This window comes from Myotis brandtii, unplaced genomic scaffold, assembly GCF_000412655.1.
Source record: "Myotis brandtii unplaced genomic scaffold, ASM41265v1 scaffold43, whole genome shotgun sequence".
Lineage (NCBI taxonomy): Eukaryota > Metazoa > Chordata > Mammalia > Chiroptera > Vespertilionidae > Myotis > Myotis brandtii.
Window position 1 is genome coordinate 2,168,216 of NW_005366455.1, and position 19,618 is coordinate 2,187,833.

At 42.9% G+C, this 19,618-nt stretch overlaps 1 protein-coding gene across 1 annotated transcript in view; it reads left to right on the forward strand.

The window, feature by feature from the left end:
• KLF7 (Kruppel-like factor 7 (ubiquitous)) overlaps positions 1–19,618 on the forward strand; it is a 93,973-nt gene continuing 74,355 nt past the window's right edge. Inside the window, exons 1-2 of the mRNA XM_014546089.1 lie at positions 1–64; positions 278–517. Of these exons, the coding sequence (XP_014401575.1) occupies positions 416–517 (102 nt within the window). The 5' untranslated portion in view covers positions 1–64; positions 278–415. The remainder of the gene's footprint in view (positions 65–277; positions 518–19,618) is intronic.

Genomic DNA, 19,618 nt, shown 5'->3' on the forward strand with positions numbered 1-19,618 from the left:
ATAAAGAGCAAAGATTGCATTAGGAGCGAAGAGCGCTGCAGAAATAGATGGCAGCTTCGTGTCAGTGAGTTTGCATCCCCCTTCCCGGTCCACGCGCTGGAGTGATTGGAGCCCGGGAAGGGAATTGTTACTCCCGTGGAGAAGTCCCCTTTTCCTGGCAGCCGTCTGCACTGTACACGCTGGATGCCTCTCTCCATCCACCCCACTCACTCTCTCCTCTCTCACCTCCTCTCTCCCTCTCTTCTGCATTGATTTTTTTTCTTCTTTCCCTTTTTAGTTGACTGAAACAAAACAAAACAAAAGGGCCACTGGATGTCTGCCTTCTTGGGGGGTGAGCCAGACAGACTGACAAACAAACAGACCCAACTGTGTTCCGGGGAGGGTTTCTCCTCCCGCTTTGCCCGGCAGCAGCAGCATGGACGTGTTGGCTAGTTATAGTATATTCCAGGAGCTACAACTTGTCCACGACACCGGCTACTTCTCAGCTTTGCCATCCCTGGAGGAGACCTGGCAGCAGGTGAATGATTTAAATTACTTGTGTAAATCGTGTGGTGGCGGCGGAGACGCAGGGGCAGCTGCGTTGGTGTGGGCTTCGGGTTTGAATTTTTGGTTTGTTTGATCCCCCCCACCTCTTTTTTTTTAAAGGGGGGGCTGTTTGTTGCTTAAAAATGTTTTTGGAAACAGTCATCTGCGTTTACCTCTCCACCCACCCCCTAACCCCGTACTGTGCCGAGCGAGCGGAGCAGCCGGGCGAGCTGCCTGCGTCTCAGTCACCAACACACATCCCTGCGCACACGTTGTCGGGCTCGCGGTCCCCCAGCAGAGACCTGCCTAACTTCTGGGGTTCGGAGGAGCCCAGTGGGGACGCGGTTGAGGGTTTTACGAGCGGTGGCTGACAGGATACCGCGTCCGTCCATGCACGAGCTTGGAACCTTCAACCCGGTGCATTTTTTTGTGCTGACAACCATCAGATTGGGGGGGGGGGGGCGCGGGGAGGTAGTATCAATAAAGAAGGGGAACTTGATTTGGGGATTGGAAGGTGGGCAGCAGCGAGAGAGAGGAGCCCGGGGATAAAAGATACTCCGGGAGGAGGACGGGAAGCTGTGTCTCCAACGCTGACCTGGCATTGTCGGTTTCCCCAGTGCCATGCCCCCAGAAGGAAAACAGCCCCTACGTGTGTCCTTGTTTCTCTCTTTTTGTTTTGTTTTGTGTGGGGTCCCTCTCCAGTTGGACAGCACAACCTCCGACAAAGGACAGTCCGTGCTTGCGTGCCTCTGACTTTGTCTTGGAGGACTCGTTCAACTCCTAGGATGCTGAAGGGCACCGATGCCAAGTTGGCTGGGTGTCCCAGGGAGGGCCCAGTGGGGCTGGTGACAAGTTCGCTGGGCTTTGTGAAGTGGAATAAAGTGCTGGTCAGCGAAAAGTACTAGTGATCTGCTGCGGAAACAGTGGTTTTCTCAGCCAGGATTAGGAGCTGCTGAGGGGGACCTTCTGCAGGAAAGATGGTGGGTGGGAGGCGGGAGGTTGTGGGCGGGGGGGGCATGGGTATTTTTTGAAAATTCTACAACGTGCACGAAGGAAAGGCCAACGGAACAGGTTGGATTTACACATGGGAAGTGTGAACTTGCACAGTGCCTCTCGGAGAAGCCCGCTTGCCCTTGGGGAGGGCTACGGAGGCTTGGTGTGTGGTTGCTCTTGTAACTTCGCTCTGTGACAGCAGCTTGTTAAGGCTAATGAACGGCTGATTTTCCTCTGCCAGGATCCAAAGCAGGATTGCCAGTTTGAGGCTGGGCTGTAACAGTGGCTGCTTTAGCGAGTGAGGTTTGGCTTTTGGTGCCACCGGCCGGGCGGCTAAGCTGATCCTGACTGTACTATTGTTGCTAGCCGCTGCGGACCCCGATGAGAGCCTGCCAGTTTCCCTCCAGCTATTGGCCTCTGGTGTCTGTGTGTCCACACATGCATTCCGCCCAAGGATGCTGGCAGATACACCCTTGACTTTGTCTCCCTCCAAATGCACACACAGTTCGCACGTTTTTAGCATAAGGCGTGTTTCTTCAGGGCACCCTTTCCCCCATCCTTAATAAAACTATCTCCGGAAGGGTCTCGCTACATCTTCTTCCTCCTTTTAGTTCACATCCCAACTAAACCGAAATGCCGGAATTTCATTTTCTGAACTAGCCTTCATTTCCCACTGTCAGCCCCACTGGTGTCAAATGGTTGGGCATTAACAACTGTCTAGACAGGTTAGGAAGGGAATCTGTTGATTTAGTCAGCCTGCCTAAGGCAGCTCTTGTTTGTGACTAACTGTTAAGCAGTGTTGGAGGGAAGAAAGTTGGCTTTATTTGTTTCAACGTTCCCTCCAGATGAATCACACAACTTTGTTTTGGTTCAAGTTTTCACAGTAGTAAAGCCTGCTTTTGGGGGAAGGCCTCTCCAGAGGAAACTTGCTTTTCTAGAGTGGGTTAGGCCATCTCTGAGAAAGTCTAGATCTGTAAACAAACATCATTGGTTTGATAATTAGGGGACGTCTTCCATCTATTGTTTCCTCAGAAGCCTTTTCCTTACCCGCTGCCCTCCCTCCCCCCTCAACCCACCCCCTTCCAGGAACCTCTTTCACCCCCGCCTCCCTCCTTATGTCTTGGCTTAACCCTCTCCAACTGCCAACTACCCTCATCTTAAAAGCCTTTGCCAAGCTGTGCCAGAGGCACACACATACTGAAACATAACTTGTGGGGAAGCACTCCTAAATAACATATGGCTCCGAGGAGCTTTCTGCTGTGGACTCTAGAGTCACAGCTGCTCTCTATAAAGGTGACTCTGACTCTTAAGTTCATACTGATGACAAAACCTCCAACCTCTATCTCTTCCTTCCCCCTTTGTCCTACCCCCCCTTTCCTCCTTCTGAGTGTAAGGAGGGGGCAGTACTTATATGCACTGTTGGTTCCAAATCAACCATCAGATGGTGAAATTTTGAGGCTCCTTTGCTCAAAAAGGCTCAAGAAGGTTGCTACAAAGAACCCCAGGCAGGAGGAAGTTTCCTCATGCTCTGGAGTAATCAGATTTTAGAGGTCAAATAAGGAGCAATTAGGAGATGTTCTTCGGAAAGTGAGCAGTGTACCTGGTTTGGAGGAGATGAGTGAAATACAGAGATTCCAATAATCTGATTTGATTTCGTTTATAGAGAAAGAATGGCTTGGACGATAAACCCAAGAACATCTGTGCATTTGAAAATTGAGGATGAACTATTTGAGGATTTTATTTTAAACATATGGTCTGAGATAACTGTCTTGCTTAATAGTCAGTGAGCCTTCGACGGCCCTCCTGTCACGGATTCATATTTTGATATTGAGTTTTCGGGCAATGATACCTTATCCACATACAACTCCAACTCTGAAAATCATTGCGGGTATAATTTTAAAATCCAGATGGACTTCCTACATTAACTGCTCTCCACTCCTGGGCTCTGACTGCATACTTAAGCAGTTGGCCCAAGTAACATCATCTCTGCCTGTCATATAACTATAAATTACACTGTGCTTATGTGGTCTATTATTTTATGGAATTCAGCTGACGCACAAGTCTTAAGGCTACCAGTCTTAACCTCTTTGGAAACTTGCAGGAAAATTTTCCAAGAGCTGTCTGAGCAAAAGTAGGAAAAAGTCAAAAGTATGACAGAAGCTAGAGTAGCTTATAGGGGGTACCACTTGGCGATGGATAAAAGAAGAGCCATTCATGAGTTTTGTTGGCAATAGAAACCATGTTTTTCTGGACCCACTGTTGAGTTACAAATAAAAAGGATTTAATAAAATTTTCTTGGTTGTTTGCCTTCGGGAAGCTACAGAGACTTTTAGAATTTGGATATATTCTTTATCCCCAGCCTGCTATGCCATCAGTGCAGGTCAAGTAATGATTTGCACTTAACTGTGCTGTCTACGTCTTTTTTTGCACTTAGCTGTGCTTCATGCCACTGAGGAGCATGGTATGTTTACTTGAAATCTCTTATGGAATTATGCTTGTTGTTAATGCTGATTCATAATTGGCAGATGGGGTCAGTTTCAGGCCTCCCTTTTGCTCAGAGAAAATTTTCCACTGCTACTGGAAACAAATAAATAAATCATAGAATATTCCTCCCTCCTCCCCCATTTCCCCATTGTTTTAAACTAATGGCATACTTGGCTACTGTAAGAACTAAAACGTCCCCATAGCACTGCAATTTCAACTCGGCTTCAGACATCCTGAAACACTTTTACAAGGGCCTTCGGTACGAGGCATCTCCAGGGGACAACCTACAAAAATGGTTGCCTTCCAAGAACAGCCTCGTGGTACAAGGGAGGGGATTAGATCTGGGAGCTGTGTTGCTTCTCCCTCTCTCAGGTGATCTTGCCTTTGCACACTGCCTTCTGTAGGCCCGAGCAGCCAGGTGCTGTCTCAGCCAGAAAGACAAAGCAAACCGGAGGGTCCCTGCATCCGCAGGTTTGCCTCTGTCCCCAATTTGCAGAAACCCTTGTCATGAATTAGAATTTCTTGGCAACAGCACCACCCAGGGAAATTTGTAGACACAAAGGAGCCTTGCTAACCACACTGAAAGGATAAAATAGCTGTTGCTTTGTAAAAAAAAAAAAAAAAAAAAAAAAAAAAAAAAAAAAAAGTGATTTGTGTGCTCTTCAGTTACCATAAGTCTATATATTGTTCTTATTTGAAACAGTGTCTTGGTAGATGGAATAAAAAAAATTAGAATTGCCCATTATCTAGAATTTCTGTATAAGGATGCAATCACTAAATAAAAGGTAGCTTTGCAAATGAAAGCACATGTGAATGCAATCAATCACACTCCCAGCCTTTCTTTAATAGATTCACTCCCATGTTCTTTACAATAGATACATCTTTGTGTAGGTGTAGGGGTTCTCAACCATTATCATTCACTCAACTTGTTTGCTGTTTGGTGTCTGCAAGTGGGTGAATGTTACAATGCAGATATTTTTGCTACATCTGTCTTTAGTGGGCAGTGTGTGTGTTTTGGGGGGGGGTATAAAGGAAGTGGTGACTTCTTTGTTCTCCCTGAAACTCCCACCCCCACTTCTTACCCTGATGGAGAATGTGATGTTGGGGTCCAATCCATTTAAAGGGCAGGACAGAAGATGCGCTGTGACAGCCTCACCCTGAAATGATTTATGTATGGGCATGTCAGAGACCTTCAGCTCCAAATGGGGCTCTTGCTCCCTCCAGCCCATTCTAAATATAAGTGCCAGTGGGGCCTATTTGCCTGTCCACTTAAACGGGAAGAGTTTAGCAAGGGTCCTAATGGGGCTTTTAGTAGCCATTCTCTTATAAATCTTCAGGTTCTGCTCCCTTCAGAGAATTCCTGTGTTTTAAATGTTGAGTACAAGGAGGCATTGCAGTCTTCTTGAATCACTCCGTGCCTACTGGGGGAAGAAGAACGCAGCTTGCTCTGGCCGGTCTCAGCTGGCTGGTGTTGGTAGGATAGCCGACCACGCGGGTTAGTAGATGCCCCCTCTCTCTGCAGTTTGCAGCACGTGTAAGGTTTTTTTTTTTTTAAAAATCACCTTTGCTGAATCCCAAGACTGGCAAATGCAGAAACCACCTCGGTGATTCTGGTTCACTCCGTTATAGCAGCTAGCATGTGTGCTGGGACTGGGACTTGCTGAAAGTTTAGGACAGCTCCCCAACTTAACCTGAGTGGTGCCAGGAGGGTGAGGGGTGGAGATTTAGTCTTTACAAATAAATCCCTTTGCTTTCCCAGATCAATCAGCGAGTGCTTGCTTAGCATAAGCAGGTGGAGACATTTTAACCCAGATGATCAAATCTTACCAAGTACAGTGATTCGGAAGCTCCACAACCACGTATGCTAGTATCTAATCATTAAAGTTACAGGTCACACTGGCAAGTTAAGAAACACTCCTCCGCCCAGCGACATTGTGTGTTATCTTAGAACATCCACAGGAGAAAACATCCTTATTCAATTTAGTGTAAGAGATTATTATGCTAAGCAGAATAGGCCAGTCAGAGAAAGGCAAATTATCACACCATCTCACTTGTATGTGGAATCTAATGAACAAAATAAACTAACCAACAAAATAGGTCCAGAGGCTTGGATACATGGAACAGACTGACAGATCTCAGAGGGGAGGGGGACGGGAAGGGGACAGGAAGAGATTAACCAGAGAATTTACATGCATATAGGCATAGCCCATGGACACACACAATAGTGTGGTGAAGGCCTGCGGTGGGGAAGGGATTGGGTGGAGGGGGGAAAGGAGGGTGGAATGGGGGACATCTGTAATACTGTCAACAATTCAAAAAAGAGTCCCCGCAATAAACAAAGTATTGCCGTTAACAGGACATGCTTTTACCTAACGGTCATGATCTTGCTCCTCCCCCTACTTTGCCTTTATTTTCTGCTGCTGATTTGGAGAACTGTTTTTATTGCCGTGAGTCCTTTTTGATTTCCTCACTTGGTGTTTTGGTGTGACCCTGAGAACTTGGTCCTGCTAAGTGTATTGTGTCTGTTGTGCTCTCGTCCATGACATGTGTGCTGTGTCCAGGTTACAGCTGAGCAGCAGTGGGATATGGGGCCAGGATCAGCCTGCTGGCGATGTGAGTGACTTCTCATTTCATAGTGAAACCATTCCTGAATGACCTGGGAGATGCACCCAGTCACACCTTGTGGGGTTTTCTTTGTTTATACTAACATGTGGACAATATTTCGCAGTAAGTGCTTCATCCCTTGATCTGGTTATGTGCAAAGTACTGTTTGGGTGATGCAAAGTTGAACTGGATCTGGATTCTGCCTTCGATGGGCTTGACTCCAGTGGGGGAGAACAAGCATGTTCAAAATTAAGCGATAAAAAACTAGAATACAAATGCCAAAATAAGGAAATTTTAAGTCTTCTGAGTTTTTGAACACTGAACTCTGTGTATTTGTACTTACCACTTTGTTACAACCTTGTTTATAAAACATGCCTGAATTTTACCAAGTTCTGTTGTTCATTTAGCTAATGAACATGTCAGGGGCTGGTGGCCCTTTTAGGACAGATGAGTGTACAGTGTGGAAACACATGTCTGTCCATAATGGCCAGGAAACAGCATCCATGTCTGTGTCATTCGGAAGTGATTAGAGGTAATTAACATAATTAATGTGGAGCCATATGCAATATCTATTTCTGAGTATGGGTTTATTGACATTTCCTGAGGGTCATATTGAAAGTCAGGCCCCAGGCCTTATACCAGAGCTAGGAGGCTCTTAGAATTTCTTATCCTAAAAGGGTCTTCAAACACTAGGGTTGTACCAAGTGGTTGTTAAAGCCAGACAAGGCATTGATCCTCCAAGATCACCTATTGTTGTTATCACCAAAGGGCCCAGGACTCTTGGATGCTGAGATCAGTTCACTTGCTGATCCCCACAATAAACTTTTAGTCACTTATCATTCTTTTCTCCGCTCTCACTCTCTCTCCCCTTAAAGGGCGGCAAGAAAATCTTGGCTTTGACTTTGGACAGTACTTGTACATGGAATTGTGGAATTGTTTGGGCCCTAAATGAATATCTTGAAGAAGGCTTATATATGTAACTTAATCCCTTTTCCACTTTTAATAATGTGCGGTAACCTGGAAAATATATGTTGTCCCGAATAACAAAACAGAGTAACAGAAACTTCCAATTATAACTTGAGTCTTATAAAAAAAAAGAAAGTACTGTCACTTGAATAATAACCAATGGAGTGGGAATAAAGTGGGGGCGGGGAGTAATTGAGGTAATGTGATGGGGAGTTGGATGGGTGATGGAACTGGGGTTTTACATAGAAAGTGTCAAATGTGAAATGGCTTTGTCTCTGACCCCTTTCCAACAAAGGGGCTGCAGGAAACTGTAACAGCAATCACGTGCCAATTCAGAAAAACCTTTTTAGAAGTGTTTTCAAATTTCTTGAGAGGATTGGATAGGCAGTGAGGTTGTAATGTTTTACAGATTTAAACAGAAAATACTGAATATTGTGATAAGCAGTTGAGGAAGAAAGTCAGCTTCTAGGAGTCTTTTTAAAAAGTCCTTTTGAGGCTAGAGGTTGAAGCAGGCCTCATTTTCACAATGTCCCCAGTGAGGAAAGGCAACATAGGGTTGCTTTCCACTCCTTTGCCCATCGAGTGTTTGCCCTTCTTGACCCAATCTCTGGTAGTTATGATGGTGAAAATTCTTGTTGATTTCAAAGAATTTGTTTCACCTCTAAGATCTTCCTTCAAAACTGAAATTTCCATCCCAAATGGAGGCTACTTCATTTCATCAAAGCGATAATCTACATCTCCAACTTCGGATATTTTTCTGAGTTTCAGGCTCACATGTTTGAATTGGAAACACGAGACTGACAATACTACTGGCTTTTAGGGATGTCCCAGGATCACTAGCTTAAACTCATCAATCTCTTTCCTTCTTTTCCTGGCTTTCTGATTTCTTGATATGAGCTTTCTTCCTGTATCTAGGTTTGAAGCTTCAGTCATCTTTGGCTCCTCTCTTTCTCTTAAATCTAATCAGTTGAGAAATCCTGTTGATTTGACTCCTCTCATACTTCATATTCTTCAACTTTCTATTCCCTCTGCCATTGCCCGAAGGCAGCCCCTGTCACCTCCTCTAGATTGACTTTCTACTTCCATCACCATGGTTCCAAATTGTCAGTGGTGCCCTGTTACACAGAGGATCCAGCAAAACTTCTAAGAGTCAAGACATTCCAAGACTAGGTTTAGAGAATAGTTACCAGTTTCCCCCTTTCATGTGTAGTAAATGCCATCCGAATATATGACTATGCTTTTCCTGTTTCTGTTTTTATGTCATTTCCGTCAGCCTTTTCCTTCCTTCCTCTTCACATTTGATTCTCTTTGTCCAAATTCTACCCATCCTTTAACATGATGTCCCATCTTCTAGGAAACTCCACCCCTTTTCCTTGGCCAACAATAATTGCTACTATTACATTCTTGTGTAGAACTTTTTACTTCCTCCTGCTGCCTTTAAGTTTTGTCTGGTAGTACAACTTTCCTTTTTATTTTATTTTTTTCCTTCTTGTCTTAGTTTTCCAGTTGGATTGTATGACTTAGAGCAGACTTGATACCTTGCTTATAATTTTGATAATATACTTTTGGTATAGAACTCATCAGGTTCTTAAAGAGTGTTGTGCTAGGCATTCAATGGATATTTAAGGATTATCATATGACTTGACTTAAGATTTGTCTGTGTCTATAGCAATGGTTTTCAACTGTGGGGCACCCCAGACCAACTAAATCAGTATTCATTTGGTAGAATGGATAGGTATCAATGTTTTTTAAAGCTAATAGGTGATTCTAATATGTAGCCATGGCTTATAGGGTTAATATATATACATGAGAGTTGTAGGCGCCTACTCCATGTATAGAAATAGTCCATTTCTTATGTAATTGAATGTAAGTGTAACAGAGGTTTATAATAAAGCCGGGCAGTACTGGTGGATATAGTTGATATAGTTCATGTAGCTCATTGATTAATAGTGACTGCTTAAGTGTTATTTCGTCCTTTTTGTTTTGGTTTTCCTCACCTTATAGTATCTAATGCTCATTTGGCTCACATTTCCTGTGACCCACTAGAGGTTTGCTTAACCTGGTCAAATTCCATTTCTGGTACCTTTGTGATGTTGGACATTAAACTTTGGCCATGCTGTGCTTCAAATAATTCATTCTTGGAAGGCCCTTGACCATGATTTTCCACTTACCTCAGCCTGCGCTTTGGTTGTAAAGGGATGGATGCATGTATGAACATATGTTGGATGATGCCAGATGGGCATTAGGTAGTAGCTCTCCATATTTCTTACTGACCTCACTATTTAAAAGTAGACTCTGTTTATAAGGAATTTCCAAGGACCCATGTTTCTAGTAAGAGTAGCAAAAATAAACTGTGGGAGAATTGCCACTGAGGACATTCAGGCAAGGAGGCTGCCTCCCCGTCTGTGAAGGCTTAACTCTTGAGGCAATGACCATGGGCATGTGGTGATCTTCACAAGAAGCCATAGAAATGCCTCTGTTTCAGACTGTAATGTTTGCTAAAATGCATGTACTGTAGCTACATCCTTTCATCTATAAGGGACATTCAGGCAAGGAAGCTGCCTCCCCGTCTGTGAAGGCTTAACTCTTGTGGCAATGACCATGGGCATGTGGTGATCTTCACAAAGAAGCCATAGAAATGCCTCTATTTCAGACTGTAATGTTTGCCAAAATGCATGTACTGTAGCTACATCCTTTCATCTATAAACTGTCTTTGATGGGGGTAAGAAAGAACATCATGCGAAGAGCTCAGAGCTTAGGGTTGAAGGATGCCTTTCGGGAAGCTCAATCCAGCTGTGAAAACTGCAATTAGCCGTGCAGCAATTGCTCTGGCAGGGAGTGCCCGCCTGCTCCTGCTCCTGCTCCTGCTCCTGACCCCACTCCCACCCTCACCTTCCAGAGCCCGGTTAGCAGGAATTCAATGGACGGGTCACAGCGTTGGCTCTTAGTTTTGGAGAGGCAGCACGTTTGCTCAGTGTACAAAGGAGTAGAATTACATTCCAGCTACTTTTACCTTTTGAGCTTTTGTTCTTGGTTCATTTGGTCACGGTAGACCCTGTTAATAGAGCGCAGCTCCTGCGCATGAGGGTGAAGATGCCTTCTGTGAGGAGGTCTCAATGCAGATATGATTCTCCTGTGAGCTACCTGAGGGGCTACTCAATGTAAATTTGAGTCGCTGGCTTCATTACTGTGTTCCAAGGTTGTTCAGCCCTGGCCTGTGCCTTTGCCTCTCTATGTCAAGGTGCTCATTTTCTCTAATATGGACCAAGAGATGATTTCTCTCGTTTGCTTGTGAAAGTCTAACTAACATCTTTATTGAGCTTTTTGTTCTCAAAGGCTTAGGGTGTTTTGCTCACAATCTCATCATTGGCACATTCCTCCTGTAACTAAGGAGCAGGCAGATGTTACAGAATTTCCCTTTCAGAGGTGAGAACATGGGGCAGAGGAAGATTTAGCAAGTTGTCTTAATGTGGCTACAAAGCAAATGACTTGCAAAACCAGTGGTGGAACACACTTTCCCCTTCCCTCTTTCCACTTGGCTAATCTTCCTATCATCACGATAAGCATCATAATAATACCTAATTTATATCAAATACTTCAAAGAGATAATATCTTTTGAGCACCTTATATGCAGCATTTCATTCAGTATTCACAACCACCCTGTGTATTACATATTCTGTTTATTCCCATTTTGCAGACGGAGACATTGAGGTTAGAGGTATTAAATGGCTTGCCTGAAGTCACACAAGTTGGAAGTGGCTGGGCCAGGATCCAGACCCGGGAAGTCAGCTCAACACTGAATTTTTACATTTATATTCACTCCTCCTTAGGTAGTAGGCTCCAAGCCAGAAGCCTAAGCCTGGCAACCAATGGACCTGTAGGGAGTTGCATGGTTCTCTGGTCTTTTTACTGGGCTTTGGTTTTCTCACTATAAAAAGACTAGATTGTGCTAAATTTCCTTAAGGTCACAGTGTTTTGTAGTAGATACATTACTTGGAGGCTTTGAAATCTGGCAGAGCTGGATCCTTGAGAAAGACACATAACATCTTTGAGTCCCATTCCATCATCTGTGGAATGGAGTTAATCAGGCCTACATGAGGCCAGGCAAGCTCTCTGGTCCTGTGTCTGGCACGTAGCATCCACTCAACAAATGCTCCTTTCTCCCCTATTTTCAGCTATTCTTCCTCCCTTCGGTGCTCTTTTTCTAAATAGTAGCACTTGTCTCTCTAAGACGAGGGTGGGGAGCATCCAGACTGTGGGCTGTATAAGGCCCATTTGGTCTGGCCCTGCCAAGGCATTCAGGATGAGTAAATCAAATGTTTGACCAAAATTTAGCAGGTTAAATTTTAAGTTGATAATTTTGTATGGCCCAGGAATGATGTTATAAATATCTAAATGGCCCGTGGCATTAAAAAGGTTCCCCACCCCTGCTCTAAGGTCCCAGGGATCCTGGCATATCTAAGAGAAGGTGAATGATGGGGGCGAGGCAAGGGAGTGTGCTGAGCATTGGACATGGTATTCTTTTATCCATCCGCAGGAGAGGCTCTCATGAAGTGACTTGTATTTAGAACTGGGGAAAAACAAGCAATACTCATTATCCCCAGAACTGACCTTAGTTTGACATCCTTGGAATTTGCTTGGCCTGCTCATGCAAATAACCAACCCGCTCCCCTTTCTTCCTCTCCAGTTTTACTTATGACTTACTGCTAAGTTTTTCCAGCATACAGTTATTTTTTTAAGGGCCAGAATTAGGCACATATAACATAATACAGTACTGGTTACTATACCTGCCATTTCTGCCTTACCTGATGACTGAGCTTACAGCAGCTTATGAGAGTGAATGAGGTTTTATGAGATCTATAAATATCTCAGATAGGATTTTTATTTCATTTCCCCCCTTCAAATAAGACATAATGGAAGCACTCACATACACAAGGAATATTTTTTCTGTGATAAAGTAGGGTGTTTTTGAATTGGCCTCTGAGAAGCAATAATTTGATGTGGTTGTTTGTGTTGGGAGTTCTATGGGGGAGGGGGAAGAATCATGCATATGTTGCTATAAAACTCAAAGATTATTTCCTCATATTGAAGGTTTAGCCCAGCACCTATGGAGAGATTTATTTCAGAGATGCCAGCCCTGTGTGCAGGCTGCATTCCCTCCTTCCCAGGGGTATGTATTTGTGTTTTCTTAGATACATAGAAACCATTGGCTGGCTGGGGTGGGGGTGGAGGGCTCCCCGAAAGAATGTTTTCAGTTGTCCCAAGGGAAGATGTTCTCATCCTTCTCCCCACTTCCTGGATTTCCTGGGAAGATTTCATACTACTTAATAGATTACAATGAGCTTTTTTTCTCTTAAAAAAAAAAAAGTCTTAAGCTTATACAATTTTAAAAAATGCACATTAACCAATACCAAAAATAATTTTTAAAAAATCTTGCTCATTGAGGGTATCTAACAGTGAACCCTGAACTTGTAAATTTTAAAAAATGTTTTTTTATTTTAAAAGAATAAATGGCATCAAATTGTTATGGTATTTAGATTTCTTTGGATACATTTAAAAGACTGAAGGAACTATTTTATTTTATTATTTTTTAAATCTTTATTGTTGAGATTAGTACAGATGCCCCTCTATTTCCCCCCCATTGCCTCCCTCCACCCGGTTCCCGCCCTATTGTCTGTGACCATAGGTAATGCATATAAGATTTTTGTTTAATCTCTTCCCTCCCTCCTACCCCCTTTCTCTCTGAGAATCATCAGTCTGTTCCATTTCCATGCCTCTGATTCTATTTTATTCACCAGTTTATTCTGTTCATTAGATTTCTTATTCATTTATTTTGATTTTTAGATTCAGTTGTTGATAGGTATGTATTTGTTGCCATTTTGTTTTTCATATTTTTTTATCTTTTTCTTTTTCTTCTTCTTCCTCTTCTTAAAGAATACCCTTCAACATTTCATATAATACTGGTTTGGTGGTGACGAACTTCTTTAGCTTTTTCTTATCTATGAAGCTCTTTATCTGACCTTCAATTCTAAATGATAGCTTGCTGGGTTTGAGTAATCTTGATTATAGGTCCTTGCTATTCATCACTTTGAATATTTCTTGCCACTCCCTTCTGGCCTGCATAGTTTCTGTTGAGAAATCAGCTGACAGTCGCATGGGCATTCCCTTGTGGGTAACTAACTGCTTTTTTCTTGATGCTTTTAAGATTCTTTGTCTTTAGCCCTCGGCATTTTAATTATGATGTGTCTTTGTATGGTCCTCTTTGGGTTCCTCTTGTTTGGGACTCTCTGTGCTTCCTGGACTTATAAATCTATTTCTTTCACCAGGTAGGGGGAGTTTTCTGTCATTATTTCTTCAAATAGGTTTTCAATATCTTGCTCTCTCTTTTCTTCTGGCACCCCCATAATATGAATATAGGTATGCTTGAAATTGTCCCAGAGGCTCCTTACACTATCTTTATATTTCTGGAATCTTATTTGTTTGCTCTTCTGGTTGGGTATTTTTTGCTTCCTCATATTTCAAATCGTTGACTTGATTCTCAGAATCCTCTACTCTACTGTTGAATCCTGTATGTTATCCTTTATTTTAGTCAGTGTATGCTTAATTTCTGACTGGTCCATTTCCATGTGTTTGGCCTTCTCACTAAGATCTTTGAAAGTCTCACTAAGTTTCTAGAAGATTCTTGAGTAACCTTATAACTGTGGTTTTGAACTCTATATTCAGTAGTTTGCTTTCTTCCATTTCTTTCATTTGTGACATGTTTCTTTATCTCCGCATTTTGGCTGCTTCCCTGTGTTTGTTTCTATGTATTAGAGCTGGTGTGGTCTCCTTGAGTTGGTAGAGTTGCCTTGTGTAGTAGGTATCCTATAGGGCCCAGTGGCTCAGCCTCCCCAGTCACCTGAGCTGGGAACTCCAGGTGCACCCCTTTGTGGGCTGTGAACACAGTCTTCTTATAGTTGAGCCTTGATCGCTGTTGGTATCACTGGGGGAATTGACCTCCAGGCCAATTGGCTGTGAGGACCAATTGTGACTACAGTGGGAGAGCTGCTGTGCAGGAAACACCCCTATGGAGCAGGACTTGCTTCAGGGGGGGGCTTTGGTGCTCACTGAATCTTCCCCTTGAGTATGTCGCTTATGGATATGTAGAGTTTTAATCTGATATGGTCTGACACTGACCACTGGGTACACTGGCTCTTGGGTCTCCAGGGAGGTGCAAAGTCAGCCACTGCCTGGGGCCACCCAGCAGGAGTTACAGAGAGATCTTCAGATTCCTCCTCTTTGTATCGGGTTTGGAAGTGTCCAGATGAGGTTCAGCTATGAAGCAAGGCAGGCTGGGGCTGGTTTGGGGCTCCCTGACCCAGCTGCAGCTTGTTTCAGATTTTTAAGGACAGGCCATTCATATGCAAAAGCAGCTGCAGGCAGCGTGGCTGGGGTTATAAATTGGATGGGGAAGGGTCTTAGGGAATCACCAGGGCAGAGCAAACAGAAATGGCTGCCAGTCAGCCCTGCGACCAGGGAAGTCCCAGCACCAGAACAATGATCTCTGCGAGTACTTCCATCTCTCCTGGGAGAAAGCCACCCCCAAGTTCCTATCCAGGTGCCAGACAAATGTGTCCCCCAGAGCCTTTCCCTGGTGCTGGAGCTCAGAGGAAGCAGGACCTTGTAAGTTCAGTTCATGGTGCCAGCCTTTTAAGAGGAACAGCTGTGTCTCCAATAGCCTCTGTGTCACTGAGCCCCAATCTGCACTGGTTTTTAGACCCTATAGTTACAGGGACTTCTTTTCCCAGCTCTGGGACTCTGGGTTGGGGTTTGGTGTGGGGCTGGGACCCCTTGTTCCTCTTGACGGCCTCCGCAGAGACAGTCTCCCTCCTGATTAAAAAAGTGGCCCATGTGGGTGCCAGACCAGCTGGTTCTGCACTTCTGCACCTCCTACCAGTCTCAGTGTGCTTTCTTCTTTACTTCTCTAGTTGTAGGACTTCCATTCAGCTAGCTTTCCAGCAGTTCTGGATGATGGTCGTTCTGTATTTTAGTTTTAATTTTGATGTGGTTGTGGGAGGTGGCAAGTACAGGTGTTTACTTACGCTGCCATCTTGGTTCCTCTCCCTAAAAAATGTATTTTTAAAAACAAGCTGTGAGGGTTCTAAGTACTTCACTTCTATCTGTAAAATGGAAGTCAGATGCTCCATTTGCCATATGTTGTTTGGGCCATTATGACAAATTTAACTATTTTTTTTTGAAAACTTGAATATCTGACTCTATGACTATTTAGGGTTTTTGTTTCTTTGTGTTCTTTTTAGAACAACCTCTCCCTACATACATCTTCCCCCAGTTCTCAATCGCTTTGTGTTTAATTAGGTGATAATTCAGTTTTTTCTCTGAAGTAATAAAAACCATGTGAGTTTAGTACATCTGAACCAAAAGCATGCAGAGGATTTTTACCTAGTGATGTTTAATTTTTTCTATTTAACAGCATCTCAGTGTGCAACTTTGGTACAGCTACATATACTCACTCTTCTGTGCTTTTCATCAACTGATATGACTTCTCTGATACTCAATGTCCTCATGTGTATATTGTGAGGTAGAGTTGGGAACAGTTAAATGATCAGAGAACAAACAGGAAGCGCCTAGGCTGAACTGGCCTGGCGAGGTGTTTTATTTGGCCAACATACATGTTGCAATTTTCTTTTTAACTTGAATGCTTCTAGACAGATGGCGCACTCTTCAATTAACCTTGTCCCCACTATTTCCACCTTGCTTCATTCCTGATCTCTGGCCTGGTGAGCATGCATTGGAGTTTGTGACCCTCAGACTGGCAGGCCTCTCAGGTCCCTTCTTCTCCATAACGCTGTGATTCGAGGACACCCTTCATTTCTCCATCTCAAGCTGACTTGCTTTCTACTCTCACCCAGAATCTGTTTTCAATTCTTTTTAGATTTCTCTGCCTTGTTCAATGTCTTTGTCCAGATCCCTGTTTTATAAAGCAGCTTCCAAATTGCATGTCAATTTCTCCTAGTTATCCAGGTTCTGTTGTAGATCATTGAAATCTGGGATGGAAAAGACCATCTGGTTTACCCCTCTCTCCTCCTGGGCCGAGCAGTTGCTCCAGAGCATGTTCATTCCTTATTGGCTGGTATTTGCAACATTGTCCAATTTGGAAACGGACTCTTAAGTTTCCTGAGCACACAGCCTCTTTTCAGTCTAAATGTGAGCGAATGGGACAATACAAAACAAAAAAATTTTTTTTTTCAGTGGGACAGCCCTCATTAACAAATGACCACTATTGTCGTGGTTTCTTTTCTCACTCCCAGAGGCCCAAGTGGTCAGCAGTGAGAAAAGCTCCTTTTCGTGGAAGAAAAGCATGTGACCGGTTCTGAGGTTTCTTAGTCTGACATGGACGCATGTTGTATAGAATCCCATTAACTGCTTTCACTACTTACTTTTTGTGGAAGTGGATTTTTATGTGACTCGTTTCACAGAGGAAGTGATGCTTTTTGTGTGAAGAACTCCAGGGCATTAGAATAAAGTACTTTCCTGAGACTCAGGTAATTTGCTTTCTTCCCACCCTCGGCACTCAAATACTGCCAGCAAGACACTTGGCCTTTATATTCTCATGTGTTCAGGATGCTATTCTACATTAGGGATGTTTTTTAAAAAATGTATTCTTTTTTTATTGGCTACCTTATATTACTAAGGATATCATTTAGGTAGACCAGATGGTGATTCTCAGGGTCATTCTTTTCCTGTTATAAAAGCCATTCCTTTGAATTACTTGGTGCTGGGCATCCCTCCTTGTTTTCTCCAATATGCAATTACTTCCCCCTCCCCCCTTTTAAAATACATCTGAGTGCTAAGTAAAGGTCCAGGCGCACTGTCTTGTTAACATATATCTTAATTGCTGTTTATCTTACTAAGTGAATTAACTACTATTAAAACATTTCTCAAAAAAATACTTCTAGGGAGGAGGAAAGGAAGGAAAAGGAAAGAAAGGCAGACATTATGTGGACTTTAATGTCCTTGCAGTTTTTCTGTGAAAGAGAAGCAGAATGCAAAGCATTTGTTTTCCTACCCAACATGTGCCTGCACTACTTTTTTCTCCAGTTTTACATCTGTGATTTCTTTTTTATGCTCCCTATTCATAGAGACCAGGGTTTTACAAATATTAGATTTTGAAGACCACTTGACATCTCTTGGCAGTCCTTCCTCAATTTGTAGATAACCTGCCTGAACTTTAGAGATCATTATTTAAGTCCAAGTCAGTAGTGCACCTTCAAGAATTGGGGGCCCCTTTCCAATTCTTTAAATGAATTTGCGTGTTGACACAATGCACAATGCAATGCTTCTTAAAGGGTGTCCCCAACACTTCTTGAGCACAGAGTTAAATAACACCAGAATCACCTTGGGCGGCAATATTATGACCTTTTCAGTATTTTCCCCCCAAATCTTCTGATTAATTCAAGGAGAAAGACTCAGCTTTGTGGTAGTATGTCTTTAACACCTAAGGCTTTATAATCTTTCCTTTTCTTCCTCCTCTTTCTCCGATTTCTTTTGTTTTCTAATGAAGAGGGAACAGATCTATCTCAGACCCAGAACTTACAAAGTAAAATGTTTGTATTGACTTCAGAGAGAGGAAGGGAGAGGTAGAGAGAGATAGGAACATCAATGATGAGAGAAAATCATTGATCGGCTGCCTCCTGCATGCCCCCCTTGGGGATTGAGCCTGAAACCCTGGCATGTGCTCTGACCAGGAATAATACCGTGACCTCCTGGTTCATGGGTCGATACTCAATCACTGAGCCACACCGGCCGGGACAGACTGAGAACTTTTGACAGGCAAACATCCAGCAAAATGTTAATATAATGTTGTTGTTTTTAATTTTATGATTATGTTTTATTGATGGACATTTATAGGAAAAGTATTTTAAAAATATGCAACCTTAATACACAATGGTTCAGTGAGGCAATTTCAAAATAAAAATAATAGGGAAATGATTGTGCTGATGAAATGCTGACTTGGTAAAAATGAATGATGGTGGAATGAAAATGAAGTTTGAGAAATACTGGTGTGGTAGAAAATTCAGGGGGTTTGGGGTCAGAAACCTGGGATTTAGTCCTGACTTTGTAAGTATATAAACTAGGGCAAATTGCTAAGCTGCATTTTCCCATCTGCAATGTGGGGATTATAATAATAGGGTTGTTATGTTCAAATGATATATGGATGTGAACGTGCTTTGTAAACTGTCACATGGTATACAGTGTTATTGTTTTCTATTCTGTGGTAGGGGAGGCTTTTGTTTCTAGCCTTAAGCTAGTACTTTTTGTTGGCTTTCTTCCTCATGATTTCTATTCATTTTTCTGAGCAAAAACATAGTAGCTTCTTATTTGTTTATATGGGGTTGTTATTTGTGCCTTACTCACTTGAAAAAAGTTTTCCTACTGGTTGTCTAAAAGTCGGGGCATAAAACTTTCTGATTTGTTTTTATGTGTGTGCATGTGTTAGCTTTTAAATTTTCAAAAAGGAAAATTAGTCTATAGGATGAAGTGTGTCAGAACTTTTGGCTAAAGATAATATATTTTGCTTAATTATTTTTAGATACATTTTTATTTATTTATTTATTGTTAAAATATGTTTATTAATTTCAGAGAGGAAGGGAGAGGGAGAGAGAGATGGAAACATTAATGATGAGCAAGAATCATTGATTGGCTGCCTCCTACAAGTCCCACACTAGGGATTGAGCCTACAACCTGGGCATTTGCCCTGACTGGGAATCGAACTATGACCTCCTGGTTCATAGGTTGATGCTCAACCACTGAGCCACACTGGCTGGGCTACCAGTAAATACATTTTTAAAAATTAAAATATTTTATCACACTCATGACACAATTGTGTACATTTGTGTGTGAGTGTGTGTGTGTGTGTTTTGGTATCCAGGGATGAAGGAAGTTTGGTTTTTATGTAGAAGTGAGAACCTGAGGACAGTTCGCTTGTGAAAGTGGAAGTGTTTGTGCCTGAAATGACTCATTAACAATGCACTGTCACATGTTATTA